The 17,654-nt window shown below is 40.5% G+C and overlaps 1 protein-coding gene across 3 annotated transcripts in view; it reads left to right on the plus strand.

Moving 5' to 3' along the window:
• The window catches only part of hace1 (HECT domain and ankyrin repeat containing E3 ubiquitin protein ligase 1), an 86,855-nt gene extending 69,652 nt beyond the window's left edge, over positions 1 to 17,203 (plus strand). For 2 of the 3 annotated variants that reach the window (XM_022755389.1, XM_022755403.1), the window contains 4 exons: positions 13,008 to 13,106; positions 14,258 to 14,328; positions 14,420 to 14,533; positions 16,542 to 17,203. In XM_022755389.1, coding sequence (XP_022611110.1) covers positions 13,008 to 13,106; positions 14,258 to 14,328; positions 14,420 to 14,533; positions 16,542 to 16,644 — 387 coding nt within the window. In that variant the 3' untranslated portion in view covers positions 16,645 to 17,203. Of the gene's footprint in view, positions 1 to 13,007; positions 13,107 to 14,257; positions 14,329 to 14,403; positions 14,534 to 16,541 lie in introns of all 3 variants that reach the window. The other variant, XM_022755398.1, reaches the window with a different exon arrangement.
• The last annotated feature ends 451 nt before the right edge of the window (positions 17,204 to 17,654 follow it).

The following is a 17,654-nucleotide window of genomic DNA, read 5'->3' on the forward strand; positions in this document are numbered from 1 at the left end:
TCCCCTCTCTCTCCCCAACTTTCCTGTCACTCTCTCACTGTCCCTGTCCAAATAAAGGCAAAAACTGGCCAAAATAATAACTTAAAAAAAAGAAAAGAAAGAAAATAAGAAAGAAAAAGAAAATTTAGATCAAAAAGACCACATGCCAGGGCACAAAGGGCATTGAGTGATTTGATTCCTATAAATAACTTGACTCTATGATTTAAAAAAAATAAATAAATAAAATAATACAAATGACATGAAAATCTGAAATGATTCACTTTTTACTATGAAAGTTTTTTTTTAAGATGCAGTCCATTATTATGTATCAAATAAGATGCATCATGTTATCATGTATCAATTTACCAGTATCTATAAATATGTAAATATAATTAATTTCAGAGAAACTTATCACTGTCAGTAGATGAATGTAAGAACAATCTTCAAGTGTAAAACTAATAAATACATAATTTTGCACAGTAAAGTTAAAATAGTCAACTCAGTAGCATTGGGGCAGGCAAGGCAAAAAGTTCATTTAGACATCAATAAGAATTGTTATATATACAGTGGTATGAAAAAGTTTAGGCACCCCTGACAATTTCCAGTATTTTCATTTATAAATCATTGGGTGTTTGGATCAGCAATTTCATTTTGATCAATCAAATAACTGATGGACACAGCAATATTTCAGTAGTGAAATGAGGTTTATTGGATTAACAGAGAATGTGCAATATGCATCAAAACAAAATTAGACAGGTGCATAAATTTGGGCACCCCAACAGAAAAATCATATCAATATTCAGTCGAGCCTCCTTTTGCAAAAATAACAGCCTCTAGATGCTTCCTATAGCCTCTAATGAGTGTCTGGATTCTGGATGAAGGTATTTTGGACCATTCCTCCTTACAAAACATCTCCAGTTCAGTTAGGTTTGATGGTTGCTGAGCATGGACAGCCCGCTTCAAATCATCCCACAGATTTTCAATGATATTCAGGTCTGGGGACTTGGATAGCCATTCCAGAACATTGTACTTGTTCCTCTGCATGAATGCCTGAGTAGATTTTGAGCAGTGTTTTGGGTCGTTGTCTTGTTGAAATATCCAGCCCCGGCGTAACTTCAACTTTGTGACTAACTCTTGAACATTATTCTCAAGAATCTGCTGATATTGAGTGGAATCCATGCGACCCTCAACTTTAACACAATTCCCAGTATTGGAACTGGCCACACAGCCCCACAGCATGATGGAACCTCCACCAAATTTTACTGTGGGTAGCAAGTGTTTTTCTTGGAGTGCTGTGTTCTTTTGCCACCATGCATAATGCCCTTTGTTATGACCAAATAACTCAATTTTTGTTTCATCAGTCCACAGCACCTCATTCCAAAATGAAGCTGGCTTGTCCAAATGTGCTTTTGCATACCTCAAGCGACTCTGTTTGTGCCGTGTGTGCAGAAAAGGCTTCTTCCGCATCACTCTCCCATACAGCTTTTCCTTATGCAAAGTGCGCTGAATTGTTGAACGATGCACAGTGACACCATCTGCAGCAAGATGATGTTGTAGGTCTTTGGAGGTGGTCTGTGGGTTGTCTTTGACCGTTCTCACCATCCTTCGCCTTTGCCTCTCCGATATTTTTCTTGGCCTACCTCTTCTGGCCTTAAAAAGAACTGTGCCTGTGGTCTTCCATTTCCTCACTATGTTGCTCACAGTGGAAACTGACAGCTGAAATCTCTGAGATAGCTTTTTGTAGCCTTCCCCTAAACCATAATGTTGAACAATCTTTGTTTTCAGGCCATTTGAGAGTTGTTTTGAGGCCCCCATGTTGCCACTCTTCAGAGGAGAGTCAAAGAGAAGAACAATTTGCAATTGGCCACCTTAAATGCCTTTTCTCATGATTGGATGCACCTGTCTATGAAGTTCAAGGCTTAATGATCTCACCAAACCAATTTTGTGTTCCAATTAATCAGTGCTAAGTACTTACAGGTAATCAAAAAAATGACAAGGATGCACAAATTTTTGCACAGCCTATTTTTCACGTCTGATTTAATTTCATACAACTTAATATTGCTACACTAAAAATCTTTGTCTGGAAAATACCCCAGTACTCAGCTTTTATTAGAAAATGAATGGCACGCCACTGTGATCATATTCTGTGAAGACGGAGTAAATTATTATGCAGCCTCAGAGGGGTGCCTAAACTTTTTCATACCACTGTATATATTGCACGCATGCAAAGACATTTGTGGAAACTGAAAAAAATAAGCATTAACCTCTTAAGCCCGACTGACCTGGTACCGGTTCAGCAGAACGGTGCGATACAAAAGTGCCTGTAAAAAGTTGATGGAACGCTGTGGTGGTCTCTTTTATTTAATGCTTCTAAAAGATGAGGCTTTAACGCTACCAAAACAAGTGCGAGTGTATTAAGTCCAAAGAATATTTGTTTGGCAATGTGACGGTACATGTAATACGCTCGCTCCATCCGACCATGCTGGGTGTCATATGAAACTAGAGAGCCTACTTTTTCCATTGATAGCCAGCATAGAGTAGCCTGAGCTAACTCATGTCAGCCGCAAAGCAAATATGGGGCCAAACTTCTCAATTTACAGTCCACATGTCAAATTTTGGGTTTATGGCTAAATATATCATCAAATCTCAAAGTGGTTCTGATCAAAAGCAACAAATATTGTTTCCTTACTTTTTTGTGGTCATTTTAGAGTCCTTATGATACGATTTCCCAGTCAAGTCGGCCGAGAAGCCTGAATTTCATAAATTGTCTTTTGTTGCCATCTAGCACGCGTTTGGTGGTACTGCTGTTTAAACTCAGCACTATCGTTTTCTACATCTCGCAAGGTTTTGAACAGTATTTCACACTCCTATGAGACATGCTTCCTCACGATACTACACTTGTGCGTAAGGACAAGAGATTTTCACCGCAGATCGGGATTTCACGCATGACACACGTAACTTTGTATGTAGTATGTTTTATGTTTATTTTTCACTTAAACAATGTCTACGAGGTAGAATCAACATAATATAGCAATTTAGATGTCCTGGAAGAGAATCAGGCAAAATGGAGACAAAATGATCGTGCACAATGGTGGAATCTGATGGTGCACAGGGTAAATGATATAATGTAATGATGCTATATATATATTTGTATATATTAGTTGTTGTTTTTTTTGTTTTGTTTTTTTTGTTTGTTTGTCAATTGATGTTTGTTTTTTTGGGGTTTTTTTTATGCTACATCGTCGTTTCGACGATGGAGAAAATAATGTACACAAAGGAAGAATTCCTGGCTTTAAAGTTTACCAGATATGGCGTTAAACATCCCATACATGCAGAGCTGGGGCTAAGCTAAAGGCTAGGAGATGGAGATATAAGCCTTTTCTACCATCTATCCTCATGGAAAATGTCAACTCCCTGGCTAACAAGATTGATGAACTGGAGGCACTTGTGGAGAACCAGCGAGTATATCGTGAGTGTAGTCTCATGTGTTCCCTGGAAACAACACTCCTGACCGTTGTGTGGATTTACCCGGCTTCACTGCAATATGAGTGTACAGAGAGACGCCGTTGAAAGTGGGAGGAATAAAGGTGGAGGACTGGTTCTGCTTGTGAACAATACATGGTGCAACCCCGGTCACATCACAGTGAAGGAGAAGATCTGCTGTTGGAATGTTGAACTGTTGGCAGTTGGTTTTAGACCGTACTATGTACTGAAGGGATTCTCACATATCGTCGCCATTGTTGTTTACATTCAACCACAAGCAGAGCCTGCAGTCGGATGTGACATCATTTACAGACCCAGCACCCTGATGCATTCATTGCAATATCGGGGGATTTTAACCATGTCACTCTCACCTCTCACCTGACTGGCTTCACTCAGTATGTTGACTGTCCCACAAGGGAAAATAAGACACTTTATCTGTTGTATGCAAATGTCAAGGAGGCCTACACTGCTTTAGCTCTACCACCACTTGGCAGAGCAGATCATAATCTGTTCTTTCTTCAGCCTTCCTGCAAGCCCTGTGTACTGAGGCTGGCTGCAACCAGCTGCTCATTCAGGAACTGGACCCCGGAGGCCAGTGAGTCTCTAAAAGACTGCTTTGAGGGCACAGATTGGAATGTCATGTTGGAGTCACAGGAAAATGATAAAAGCAAGGCCCCTGACCTTGATAGAATGGTTGAATGTACCACAAACTACATTATTGTAACTTCTGTATGGACACTGTAACACCAGCAAGGACTGTACACTGCTTTCCAAACAACAAACCCTGGATTACCAGTAACATCAAGACCCTCCTCAACCACAAAAAGGAGGCCTTCAGGGATGGAGACAGGGTTAAGTGTCAGGTGTGTGCAACATCCTGTTCACCCTGTATACGGCAGACTTTAAATACAACTCTGAGTCCTGCCACATCCAGAAATACTCAGATGACACAGCTATTGTGGCAGGTATCAGAAACGGGCAGGAAGAGGAGTACAGGGATCTGATGGTGGCCTTCAGTGAATGGAGCGACAAGAACTGCCTCCTTCTGAACACCTCCAAAACCAAGAAGATGGTCATGGACTTTCGGAGGTCTAGGCACACCCTTCAGCCAGTCAACACTTGAGGGAAGGACATTGAGCTGGTGCACACTTATAAATACCGAGGTGTGCACCTGGACAGTAAACTGGTTTGGTCCCTGAACACATGCCATCTACCTGAAGGGGCAGAGCTGGCTCTTTTTCCTCAGGAGGCTCAGGTCCTTTGATGTCTGTAGTGAAATGCTGTACGTTTTATCAGTCAGTGGTGGCCAGTGTACTTTTTTATGCTGCAGTCTGCTGGGGCGGCAGCATGTACGACATGAACACAGAGACTGGACAAGCTGGTAAAAAAGGCTGGGTCTGTGCTTGGCAGTAGTCTGGACTCACTCAGGACGCATGCAATGTAAGATGGGGGCCATCTTGGACAATACCAACCAGCCTCTCCACAACATTCTGGCAGGACAGAGAAACAGCTACAGAAGCAAACGTCTCATCTCACTGCACCACAGAACAGAGAGGTTCGGGAGATCCTTTGTTCCCACTGCCATCAGGCTATACAACAAGTAGTGGACTAATCTAATTATTATTATTTATATATTATCAACTGTTATTATTATCATTATTATTATTATTATTATCATTATTATTATTGTTATTATCAACAATGACCTAATGGACACATGAATTTCCCCTAAGGGAAAAATAAATCTATCTATCAATCTATCTATCTGTTGGGTCTGAGCTCTACCTCATGAGCTGGACACCAAATATGTTGGATTTCGGTTGTCTATCAATTTATTGGCTATCATAAATTAAGAAAAATATTAATATTAAATAATAACTTTAAAATGAATTAAAGTCCTCGGGGCACCAGCCTAAACTAATAGGCAAAATAGACAATATGGTTTCACTCTCAATTTATTACCATTAATCTGGAACTCTGATTAACAATTAGAGTTTACTAACTATAACCAAATTACCATATCAACAGTAAGTTAAAGTTGAAGGATTGGAATTCTACTAAGTAGAGGTAATATTCACGCTTGTGCAACCTTAAACACACCAGTAGTTATACTTAAAGGCATTATTTACAATGGGGCAGAGTAAAAACACAATGGGCCTGATTTACTAAAGCTTTGCGTGCGTAAAAACGTGCGCAAACGTGACAGCACGCGTAAACACATGTTTGATGCTAATCTACCAAACGGGCGCACCGAGGATTGTGTCTGTCAGTCGGGCAAAAATAACACTCGCTATCCATTTTGCGCTTCTGCCTTCATGAATATGCAATATAGGCTTGCCTGCCAGAACGCGAAAATATTGGGAGGAGTAGATGCAAAATAGAATCATTTTGCGCACCGCAATGTGACTTACCAAACCTCAAACTAATTGCGCTGATATATTTTTTGCGTCTATGTTTAGCACGTTTGAAAGTCAAGTCTTAGGCTACCTGGCACAGCCGTGCGCACAGATGGCTGCGGTCATTGTTGCAAGGAGGCAGGTGTAGGCACGACAGGCAACGGAGAGAACGCATCTTTTCTGTTCATGTCATGTTCATGTTCATTGTTTTCCTTTGAAAAAGAAAAAAACAAAAAAAGTCATTCGTTCAGAGTTCAGCAAATCCTTAAATAATAAATGTTGCATCATAATGTCAAGTGTTTCTTGTTTGTGCTATTTTGACAAAACCAAAACCTCACATTTTTATGTGCTTAAAGCCCACTTTCTTTTAGACATAGGAACATTAGTTCGGCCTAGTCCTATCATTTTTTCCTGAAACTTAAAACAAATTAAAACGCACACACTTCTGTGCCCCTGCTGGAACGCACAGACAAAAAAAAACCCTTTTGGCAATTACGCTTTTCCATTGCACAGCTAAAGAACGTTCATGACACACGTTCATGTCTTATGTGGTGTACCTGAATGAATTAAAAATATTCCCTCTATCCCAGTAATCTGCTCATCACAGAACGTCAGCTGCACCTGCTGTTCAATGGGAGACAGAGGGTCCTCCTCCACCGGTCCCCCACCTGTTTTATTTGCTGATGTGTTACTCTGTGCGATTTTTTCCTTTGTTCTTCTACGAATGTCTTGCCACCTTTTCTTCATTTCATCCGGTGTTCTTTTGGTTTTCCCCACAGCATTAACCTTGTCACAGATTGCCTCCCATATTGCGTTCCTCCTAATAACGGTTAAATTCCTTTGCAGAAATGAGATTGTTTGCCTCTTGTACCAGCACCTCCAATTCCGTGGCTTCAAATTTGCGCTTCCGTTGGGTCTGCTCATTTGCATTCGCCATGGTGAACACCCTTAACTCGCGCAAAATCCTCATTTAAATAGGGCCGGCTTGATCACTTTTGCACCTGTAGTCAATTGCGCTGTTAATCTAAGTAAATCACTCGCAAGGCCCAAACAGGCAGCGCGCGCAATCTATCCATGTGCCCACGCAATTTAGCGCTCTTTATTTGGGATCTTAGTAAATCAGGCCCAATGTCTTATCTAGTATATACAGGTGTGTGTATGTGTGTGTGTAGGGGTATGTGTGTGTGTCTGTGGGGACACAAACAAAGGCAAGATGGCTGATTCAAAGTGGTCACTGTTAACACCTGACCTGAACAAAGAAGACTACACAAGATGGCGGTAAACAAAGAAACTACTCAAAATGGCAGCTGAGACCACCTGGTGTGTGTGAGAGGGAAGGTGTGAGTTTCTTTGTTAGCATAGCTCATGTAATCTAAAGGTACCAGGTAAGAGGGAGGAGGTTAGCTTCATGCAGGTTCTAGAACTACTACTATGTGTGTAAACATACGAGTACCTGATTAACTGTATGACTAACCACAACCTAAGCCAACATTACAACAACAAGACATCAATCAACAAGTACATTAACAAAGTTAAGACTTCTGCTGCTTAGCTATGCTTTGCTGTGCTATGCTGTGCTTGGAAAGGTTAGGCCCAGTCAGTTAACGTTACCCAGTCCTTGGAACAAACAAGTGTTGTTGTAAAGTCCAGTGAGTTGGGTGACTTCCTGGTGGCGTAAAGTCCTGTCTGGCTGTGTTGCTTTGCTGTTATCTCCTTTGTTCTCCTCACGGAGTTAGCTGTTCCACGCTAACTCTGCTATGATTCCTATTGCTTGGAAAATCAGCTGGCCTTGTGTCATAGCTGCTGATTCTGAAGAGAATTTGGTTCACTCTCAGTTAATCCGAAGCAGGTCGATGCTGTTCAGGAGAAGAGTGTTGCAGGCTGCTGTGAGCAGGCCTGCGAGAGAGCTGGTTTCTCAGGTAGAAGAGCTGACCTGGGCTGGGGCCTTGTTGCCCTTTGAAGAGCTGAGAGGAGAGAACAGGAACTGCTCTCCAGAGCAAGCCAAGAAGAGAAGAGAGAGAGAAGAGGGCCAGAGATCTGGTTTTGTTTGGTGACACCCTTGGGGATCACATGTCACACGCTGACCCACACTGGCTGGCCAGTAAGGTCAGTGGGGGAAAGGGTCGTCCCCAGGTGTGAACGGTGAGGAACTGTGGAGTGTGAGTTCCTTTGTCCAGTGGAGCAAAGAAACATCTGGTATCTTGAATGATGAGTCCCAACATATTTATCTATCTATCTAAATGAATTGGCTGAATGTTGTATTGTGTGCACATAGCCTCCTGTAGTTGAAATCATTAGTATTTTGTAGCCAGATTTCCTTTCAAGAGGTAAAAAACGCCTTTGGCACAGTTTGGGTACCTTGGCTATCCAAGTGTCCAAATGGAGAGTCCGCCTGGGCCCATCCCTACTAAAATCTTTGTAGAATTTGTATGCTTTGTGTTATTTCTACCTACTTTGTTACGGTTGTAGTCTTGGGGGGACTATTCAATATATATATGATGAATGATATGTCTATATGTAAGTGTCTGTGTGGGTGTAACAAAGGAGGACAAATGACTTGCGGCGGAGTCGAGCGACCGTGGGATGCGAGCGATAGTTATTCGGCCCACAGCGCACATATGGCCGTGAAGCTGTATGCCCATTGTCTGATCGGTTAAAGGATTGAGCAACTCGCCTCATACCCAGCGGTCCCGCAAAGGGACACACAGTTAATCTGGAGTGATGAATAACGGCAAGCAGCGCACAGTAACTTCAACACTCTTAATTGTATTGTACAAAGGACTCGGCGGTCCATGGAAAAACACTGTTAGCACAGTTCAAACACAGCAAATTAAAAACCAACATCAACAGCTAAGCTAAACACACAATTAATACAGTCTCTGCCCAGAGGTAAACCTCTTACTTGGATCGCTTCCAAGCGATTAGATGTGTGACGATCCGTCGGTAAAATCCAGCACAGGTTCTCCGGTGCAGTTCTGACGGTGTCGTCCTCGTTCGTGAGGGTTGCGGCAGCTGGTTTCTTGTTTGGCAGCGAAGAAACTCAGCGCCGTCGACGTAATTGGAGGGTAGCGGGTGTCGGGTTGTCCGCGTCTCCGTGAAGAAGTTCCTTCTTCCTTCTGCAGGCAGGAGAGATCGTTGATCTGCGTCGGCAGAAATCTCTTTTTGGATCCGTAGTTTATGTTCAGTTAAACACGGGGGGAAATCTCAACTCATCCAGCGAGGGGAGAATCTTCAAACTCTGCGGGGGGAAAACACACGTGCACAGGGTTGGTTAACTCCTTCAGTAGACTGGCTCACAGAGAAAGCGGGCTATCTCTGTTGCAGTTACAATGGAAAGGCCATGGTCAGTGTGTGCAGTTGACCTTTATAGATGCAGTGATGTCACAGCGAAGTCGCCAGGGTCCCCTGCATCTCTGCCAATGAGAAGCGTGAGTTTGGGACTCCCCCAGATTTCACACTCAGGTGTGAACTGCAGAGCCTGCTAAGAGTTGGAGTCTGTGAGGGGCGGTTTTTGGCGCTCTTTTTTTGTTCAGGTCTGGGGCAAGGAATCAGGCTCTGAGGTCAGGCTTCAGAGGATACAAGTAGGCCGGAGCAGGCCTGCTTTTGGCCAACCACATCTTCAGGCCCAACAATGGTGTTATCCACTGTCAAAATAAAAATAAATTCTAGGCACGAAAAAAAAAAAAATCCTTTGGTTTATCACAATTTAATCAGCTATCCATACTGACCAAGCTCTTGCAAATGGAACTGATGGTTGTGGAACTATTGATCTATTTTGGGTATGTCTGTCTATGCGAGGCGTACCCCCCTGCATCCCTAGGGCTTAAGAGGTTAAGAGGTAGCAGTAACATTTAAATGAGAAAATTACACTGATTTATCATCTCTGTGTGAGATCTGCAGTAAGTTTGAGACAGAATATTGTTACAGGAGTGGAGCAGCTCCTTTGAGGAATAGATAAGTACATAGGTTGTGTGAGTAGCGGGCGAGGGAGAGATAGAGAGAGAGAGAGACAGAGAGACAGAGAGAGAGAGAGAGAGAGAGAGAGCAGTGATGCTGGCTGCCGGAGTAGAGTTAGCTAGTTAGAAGTTAGCAGAATAGTATATGCAAAACCATTTCAAGCTGTGCGGACTACAGCAGTGACGCTTTTAAAGCAACCTCTAGATTTTGATAGTAAAATGATTACATACAATGATTTTCAGCGCAGATATTGGTAGGGACATTTACAAACCTACGCCCTTGGTTGTTCTCTATGGTTTTGGAAAGTGGCTTGAAGTTAAGATTGACTAACTTGGACAGCCAGGAAGACATTTGAACTCTAACTATGTGATATTACCAGTGCGTAAGGAGAGTGGTGGTTTTTGGACTGTCACGTCCCAGCAATCGGGGGTGAGTGAGAGAATGATGGATTTGAACCAGTTGATTGCGTAGTCTGATAATTGAGCAAAAGTGTTTATGAGATGAATAGTTTCCGGTAATGAAGAGGGCAGATTTTGTAAGTAAAGTAAAATGTCATCTGCATGAAGGCTGATTTTATGCTGGGTTTTTTCTGTTTGATACCTATGATCTTTCTGTTTTGACAGATAGATACTGTGAGTGGTTCAATGAAGATGGTGAATAATGATGGAGAGATTGGGCATCCTCGCCTAGTACCCCTGTGAAGAGTGTTGGTGATTTAGTTTGAGATGTGTAGTGCATTAAGTAAAACAGTCTTCATAGATTGTTAGATGAGTGTCGCCCTTTGGTAAAGCCGGTTTGGTCTGAATGGATGATTGATGGAGTGACTCATTCAATATGTGACACTAGGGCTTTGCTAATGATTTTGTGTCCCTATTGATAAGTGATAGGGGGCAGTGACTTGATGGGGAGCTGGGATCTTTATGGGTCTGAGCAAGAGAGATATTGAAGCTGTGGTAAGTTTAGATCAGGGGTATTCAATTAAAATTCAAAGAGGTCCAGTTACAAAAATGTCCTCCCAGCAAAGGTCCGAATCTTATATTGTCACTTGAAATAGTGCACCCTGCTGTAAATAAAAAACAACATATGTACTTTTCTATGTCATTTATTGTTAAATTTCAAGTGTTATATACTTTAAACATACTGACAAGTCTGAACTTGTATGGCACTTGAATGGAAAACATTACTGTAGTTGTCTTTACTACATTTCAAGTAACTGAATTTCTTCTTCTTCTTCTAAACAAAAGACCTTTGAGCTGCCCACCCCCTATTTTAACCATTTATTAACTAGTGGCATTAAACCCAACAGGTCCTCACACATCTCTTTCTTCTCTTTGTGAAGAAATCTCACATTCACCAAAAGGTGGGCATTATCTGTTACATCTGTGGACTCATCAATGGCTAAGGATATGCATACTGCGTTTTGAACAGCTGCATCAAGCTGTGCCAGTACATCCTCTGCTAATAGTTCAGATTTCTGGTTTTTGTTGAAGCTGACAATGGGATTTGCTTGATTTTTTTCACACATGTCGTTTTTTTGTTTACTGTTAAGTAAAGTCACTGCAGCCGCATTTAAGCACTCCTTCACCACTGTCCCATCGCTGAATGTTTCTTGTGTTGCGCCAAAATCCACGCAATCTTAAGTGAACACTCATCTGGACGTTGCTGGCCTGTAAATGCATGTGAGGACACGGGTAGACCGGTCATACTGTGCTTTCAGTTCGATCATTTTACTTGCCCTCACTGCGGACTTCTGCGGGTATGTTTCATCAAACGATCCGTGTTTGGTCTCATAGTGACGCTTAACGTTGCTACTTTTTATTAACGCCACAGTTTCACAGCATATGAGACACAGGTTAGAATTGGCTGCAGGCAAGACGAACATGTATTGGTCCGTCCATTCATCTTTAAAAGTTCGGTTTTCACTGTCTACTTTTCTCAAGCCATTTTGCCCCCCCCCCCTCCAGCTTGGCTATTGATGACGTTTCTGTCGTATAAACTAAATTAGCTGCGCATGCACAAATGATTTATCTTTTTATTAGGCCTAATATTATAATTATAATATAATTTTCACGGGTCCGGGCAGAACCGTCACTGGGTCCGTGCCCGGACCGCGGTCCGCCATTTGGTGATGCCTCGTTTAGATCTTTCTTTAATTTCATCCGCTACTCTAATGAAAATGGGGTCTAGAATATTCCAAAATTGTTTTTTGTATAACACAGCAGGGAAGCCATTGGGTCCTGGTGATTTATTGTGGGGAATGAGTTTGAGTGCATTGACACTTCTATTGTAAATGTTTTTTCTAATTAATTTATCTGATCATTTGTTAGTTGTGGTAGGTCAGTAGTATTTAGTAATGTATCAGTGTTTATTTGGCTTGGTTTTTGATTTGATGAGTATAGGTTAGAATAGAAATCTCTGGAAGTCTTGTTTCTTTCCTCTTCTTCCCTGCTGACTTCATAATCATTGAGATCGTTGTGCTCTCTTTGTTTTGCTTGATTTGATTGGCCAGGTATTTTCCAGATTTATTGTTGTATTCAAAATGTTCATGTCTGAGTCGTTGCAGCAAGCATTAGGTTTTTCTATTTGTGTGTTCATTCAGTTGTAATTTATATTTTCTGAAATCATTTTGGTTCTGTATTGTAGGATTTTTTGCATTGATGTTATCTAGTTCATTAATCTCTTTTCCAAGTAAATTTCCTGTTCATTGTCTTTATTTTTCTTGTTCGTGGAGTATGAGATGATTTTTCCTTTTAATACAGCTTTGCCAGTTTCCCAAAACAGTGATGGTGTTATTTCTGGTGAATCATTTATTTTGAGGAAGGAGGTCCACTGTTTTTCAATATAACTGTTAAAGTCAGGGTCATTGCGGAGGGATGTGTTAAGTCGTCCAAATGACGAAAAAGAGTATAAGATTGAACAAAATCAACAAAAGAGCATAATACGATAGCCATTACTTTATTTTCACATAATATATATCTTCATATTGTACAGCCCTATTTGAGGGAGCAACTCACTCCCAACCTGAATGAAGCAATCCACCAGTAAAGCTGATGGTTTATTAGCTGTTTTCTTCTCTTTAAGCATCTGTCTCTCAATTTGTAGTTTGTCTTCAAGCTATGTGTGTGTGTGTGTGTGTGTGTGTGTGTGTGTGTGTGTGTGTGTGTGTGTGTGTGTGTGTGTGTGTGTGTTTAGGAGCTCCTGCTGTCAGGGATGCCAGAGATCGATGTGCAGGATTGGTGCAGGAACACTGAGTACACCAGTGGCTATGACCCTCAGGAGCCAGTCATCCAGGTGGGCTCTTCTTCTATGAGCCTGACTTGGAATGAATCCTAAAGACCACACAATTATGTTTCACTTGAATCATCTGGGTTTTTAGAAATGTTAATGTTTACCAGTTACATTGTCCAAACCTTAGGCAAAGGTTGTTACCTTATTGCATTTACAGATTAGTTTTAAAAGAATGCAAGGAAAGCTAAATTTAACAATCAATGACAAGCATAAGTATCATTATTTTCCATTATAATAAATGTTTTAAATATCAGACTAAAGAAGAGTTAACTGATATTTTCCTGGATAATTTTGGTTCTGCACTACAAGAGCATAATTATTCATGTCATAGGGGATGCAATAGCTCATCAATCTTTAAACTATTTCTAATTTTCAATACAATTTGTATTTTTATTGTATATGTTGCAAGCATCTTACAGAAGGTAAAGCATAGGGTTGCCTGCATTCTTCTTCCTCAGTCTTTACTTCTGCATATACATTGTTGCTCATAAAGTTGGAATAAATATTCCAATAATAATAAATATTTTTTTTAGCGCCAAACAAATGTTATGCATGAATTCATTTCAACTGGGTATTTGGTACACATAATGTAATCATTGCACCTGGTCAAAAGTGATAACTGATGCATTTAAATAGAAATAAACAGAGGATTGTGTCTGAAAACAAAATTATTCCAACTTTATGGGCAACAGTGTATTTTGAGAATCAGATTTGCCCACACGTTGGATCTTTGCAACTAGGGGAAATTCATGTAACCAAGCTTGCCATGCTTAATTTTTTAATTGATTAATTAATTAAATTCCAAGGTTCCAGTCTATATTGGATTGGAAAACTCCAGTTTTTCATCCTCCTTCATGCTTTCATTTCCTATTTTCATTTTAAGTGCATGAAGTAGATATATAATTTCCTCCCAGCACTTTGAATGTTTGAGCATTATTTTATAATTTTTCTTGGAAAAAATATGAGGAGGATGAAGAAGATGGTTGTTTGAGAAATAGTACCCCAACAATAGTCAGTTGCAGGACCTGTTTTACTCTACCACAGGTTAGGCACCAACTTCTTTATGGATAAACAAAGCAACCTAACCCTCTGGTTTATCTGATTCTGTTTGTCTCTCTGTTAGCCATCAGCTAATCATTCTGCATTTTTTGCAGTGGTTCTGGGAGGTGGTGAAGAGCCTGACCCAGGAGGAACGGGTTCTTTTGCTTCAGTTTGTCACAGGAAGGTTTGTCTGCTGGACATTATACACTTACACTATGGTAAATGAGATAAAAATGTGTAAATGTCTATTGTAATAAAGTATCTTTCTGTATCAGTTCCAGGGTTCCTCATGGTGGCTTTGCTTACCTGATGGGTGGCAGCGGTTTACAAAAGTTCACTGTCGCTGCAGTGCCATACACCTCCAACCTACTGCCTACCTCTAGTACCTGGTAATTACCCTATTCCTCTCTCTGGCAGTCTCTTTCTATTGACTGAGTTCTATAAAAGCCTGTATTATGCAAGCCTGGTCTTGGTTTTAAACTCTTTGACATGTTCATTCTATTATCCTTGACTTGTCTTGACTGAACCCAGCCCTCTTTGGAGCTCTACTGCTGCGTCATACTTCAATGCAGAAAAATTGTTGAAATGTTAAATGGGTCACAAGACTTGTGACTCTTTCTGGTTAAATTGGTAATTTGACAACTATTACAGTTTGCACAAAATTGCAGTTTACGTTTTGTATAATTTTTACACCATTACAGACTTTGTAATGGGTGTGAATTGCACGGAATGTTCAGAGCTGGATGACATCATTGCTAGAGTGGGAGAAGCTCTAGAAAAAATTCTGTGTAAATCGTCCTTACAGCCACATATTTCAGACTTCCCACATCACGGCTTCCTCCATAGTAGACAAATTCATGCTATTTTGTAGAAAGTGTCCAGCTAAGCACAGGGACTTACAGAATTTGAATAGTGAGCATCAAAGTGATGGGAGTACCCGCCACATCCCCCACTGACTGCAATACAAATTCAGGAGCTGATTTTCAGAGAAAAGGAGAAGTGACTCTTTTTTGTAACTCGCTCCTGTGTCCACATTTTTGGCTCTAGAAACACCAAAGCCACACAATCTGTGCTCAAAGATCTTGTGCCAATCATGGTCAGCTCATGGTTCTGATAGGAGTTACAGTTCTGTTCAAAAATAGCAGTTGTTTGAGAGGTTACAAACACAGCTACACAGACACAGACACATACGCACACACATACACACAGACAGAAAGCTGTTTACAGTTAGTGCTCATAGAGAGAGATTACAGTTCAGACAGTACAACAGAAAATACAGCAGCAGACATATTGCATTTACTTTGAGCTTTGAGCTACAGGAACTGTTCAACCATCTTAGTAGCTCTCCCACAGACTGCAATACAAATTCAGAAGCTGATAGCAAACAGCAGGTCTCAGGTCTCAGCAGGTGCTACTAATGCAGCGTCAAGGCAGAAATGGACAAAGCTGATTCTTATTGGCTAATTGGACTCATTAACTCTTACCCCTTTTACTGTCATGTATGAGAGCATGTATAAGGCAAATCAGCACCGTGCATTTGTGCGTGCTTGTATGTGTGTGTGCTTGTATGTGTCAAAATTTCTCCAGGAATTTTCTAGTTATTATTACCAATGAGCTACTGGACACATGAATTTCCCCAATGGGATAAATTAAGTATCTATCTATCTATCTATCTGTCTGTCTGTCTAATCACTTGCCACTCTTGTAGCTTGTAGTCAGCCATCAGTTCCCCATTACATTTTTATTGACAAGTGCTGGTATTGCATATTTTCCTTTGTGTGTCTTTGCCATGTAATTACAATAATAATTTCTTCATAGTTTTTCTGAAAAGAAAAAAGAAAATATAATTTGGTAAAAATTAGTTGTCAGAGGAACTTCTTTAAATTAAATGTTAAAATCTTGATGAGCTAGCCTGTAAACAAATTTAACTTTTTTGCATATTTAGCTGACTTTAAATTATTATTATTTAACTGTAATTATTTGGAAACAAATATTTGGAAGTGCACCAATTGTACCAATTGACACTGTCTTCATATTTCCTGCAACTCTTATGAAATTACATTTCCATTTGCAGGACCCTTTCAATGAATTACAGAAACTAAGCTCTCTCCCTAAACCCTGTTTAAGATTAAGGACTGAGTAAACAAACACAGCACTAGTCACTCTACAGCCTTAACAGTTGATGAGTTTTACTGAGCACTAGAGGGCAGTATGTTTCTTCAGTGTACACAGATGGCACTTTTGAAAAAAGGGAGAGATCTCTGCATAGCAGAATGTTTATCAGGTAATTCATATCAGCACTCCTACATTGGCCAGATATTAGCCATCATAACAACAATGTTACACAGTGTTGACCGTGCCAGCCCACCCCTTTTTTGTTTTCTCTCCTATCTGCAGTATCAACATGCTGAAACTACCTGAATACCCAAGTCAGGAGATCCTGAGAGACCGGCTGCTGGTAGCTTTACATTGTGGGAGCTACGGGTACACCATGGCATAAAATATAATCCTGCTACTGTGAGGGTCTGCAGACTCATGGAACACTCCCTCCTCCACAGACAATTTTGTAGTCAGGCACTGCTTCAGACAAAAAGGAAATCCAGATTCTTATTAATGACCTGCTATAGTGGCAGAACAGACTTAACTGAGGTTCTGGGTCTCCACTCTGTGTTAGAACTTCTATTTTTTTTTTATTGAAGCTGGTGTCTGGTAATTTATGCAAATCATTAAATTTGACTATTTTCATGCATACATTTTTTTAAGCAAAAAAAAAAAACAACCCAAAAAACCCTCTAATTTAAAACACACGGGATAATAATCACAATAAAAACATTCATGCAAGCTTACTGAATGTCAAATATTTATTCTGTTTAAGCAGATATCTAATCAATCAAAGTGCATCATATTCTTATCACACGTTTCACGGTGCAGATTTCTTTAAAGGGCCCACATCAGGCCGACGTACCAGCACAATGGTAAAATCGAACAATTTAGTTTTTGCCTCAATTTTAGGTTTGAAATTTTCATTTTCATTTTAACAGCCAAATTTAACAGTACTTTTATTTTGTTTAACAAAACAAAAGAAACTTCTCAGATGCTCCAATATTAAAATATAATGGAGATCATGGATAAATTGAAAATCACGTAGAAACATGAATGCTTTTAGTTAGCAAAATAATCCTGGTTAGAAAAATTCTTTCTTACCTACTTTCCAGATGACAAAAAATTAAGGAACTTCGGAAAGATTATATAGGCAAAACCTTTTTTTCACCTGCTCTGAAGTCATAAACACAGGAGAGAAAGCAAGTTGGTTTACTGATTTTTCTTGCCTCTCAGGGCTTCCGTATTTCCCTATGAATTAAAAGTCCACATCAAGTTAGCCTTCTACCATTAGTGACAACAGCCGTGTTTCCACCGCAGGAACTTTCCCCAGGAACCTTTTGAGGAACTATGTGCGTTTCGACCGCAGGAACCATGGTCTAAATTTAGTTCCAGGATAACTGATCCACC

Source organism: Seriola dumerili, unplaced genomic scaffold, assembly GCF_002260705.1.
Source record: "Seriola dumerili isolate Sdu_G_001 unplaced genomic scaffold, Sdu_1.0 BDQW01000017.1, whole genome shotgun sequence".
Lineage (NCBI taxonomy): Eukaryota > Metazoa > Chordata > Actinopteri > Carangiformes > Carangidae > Seriola > Seriola dumerili.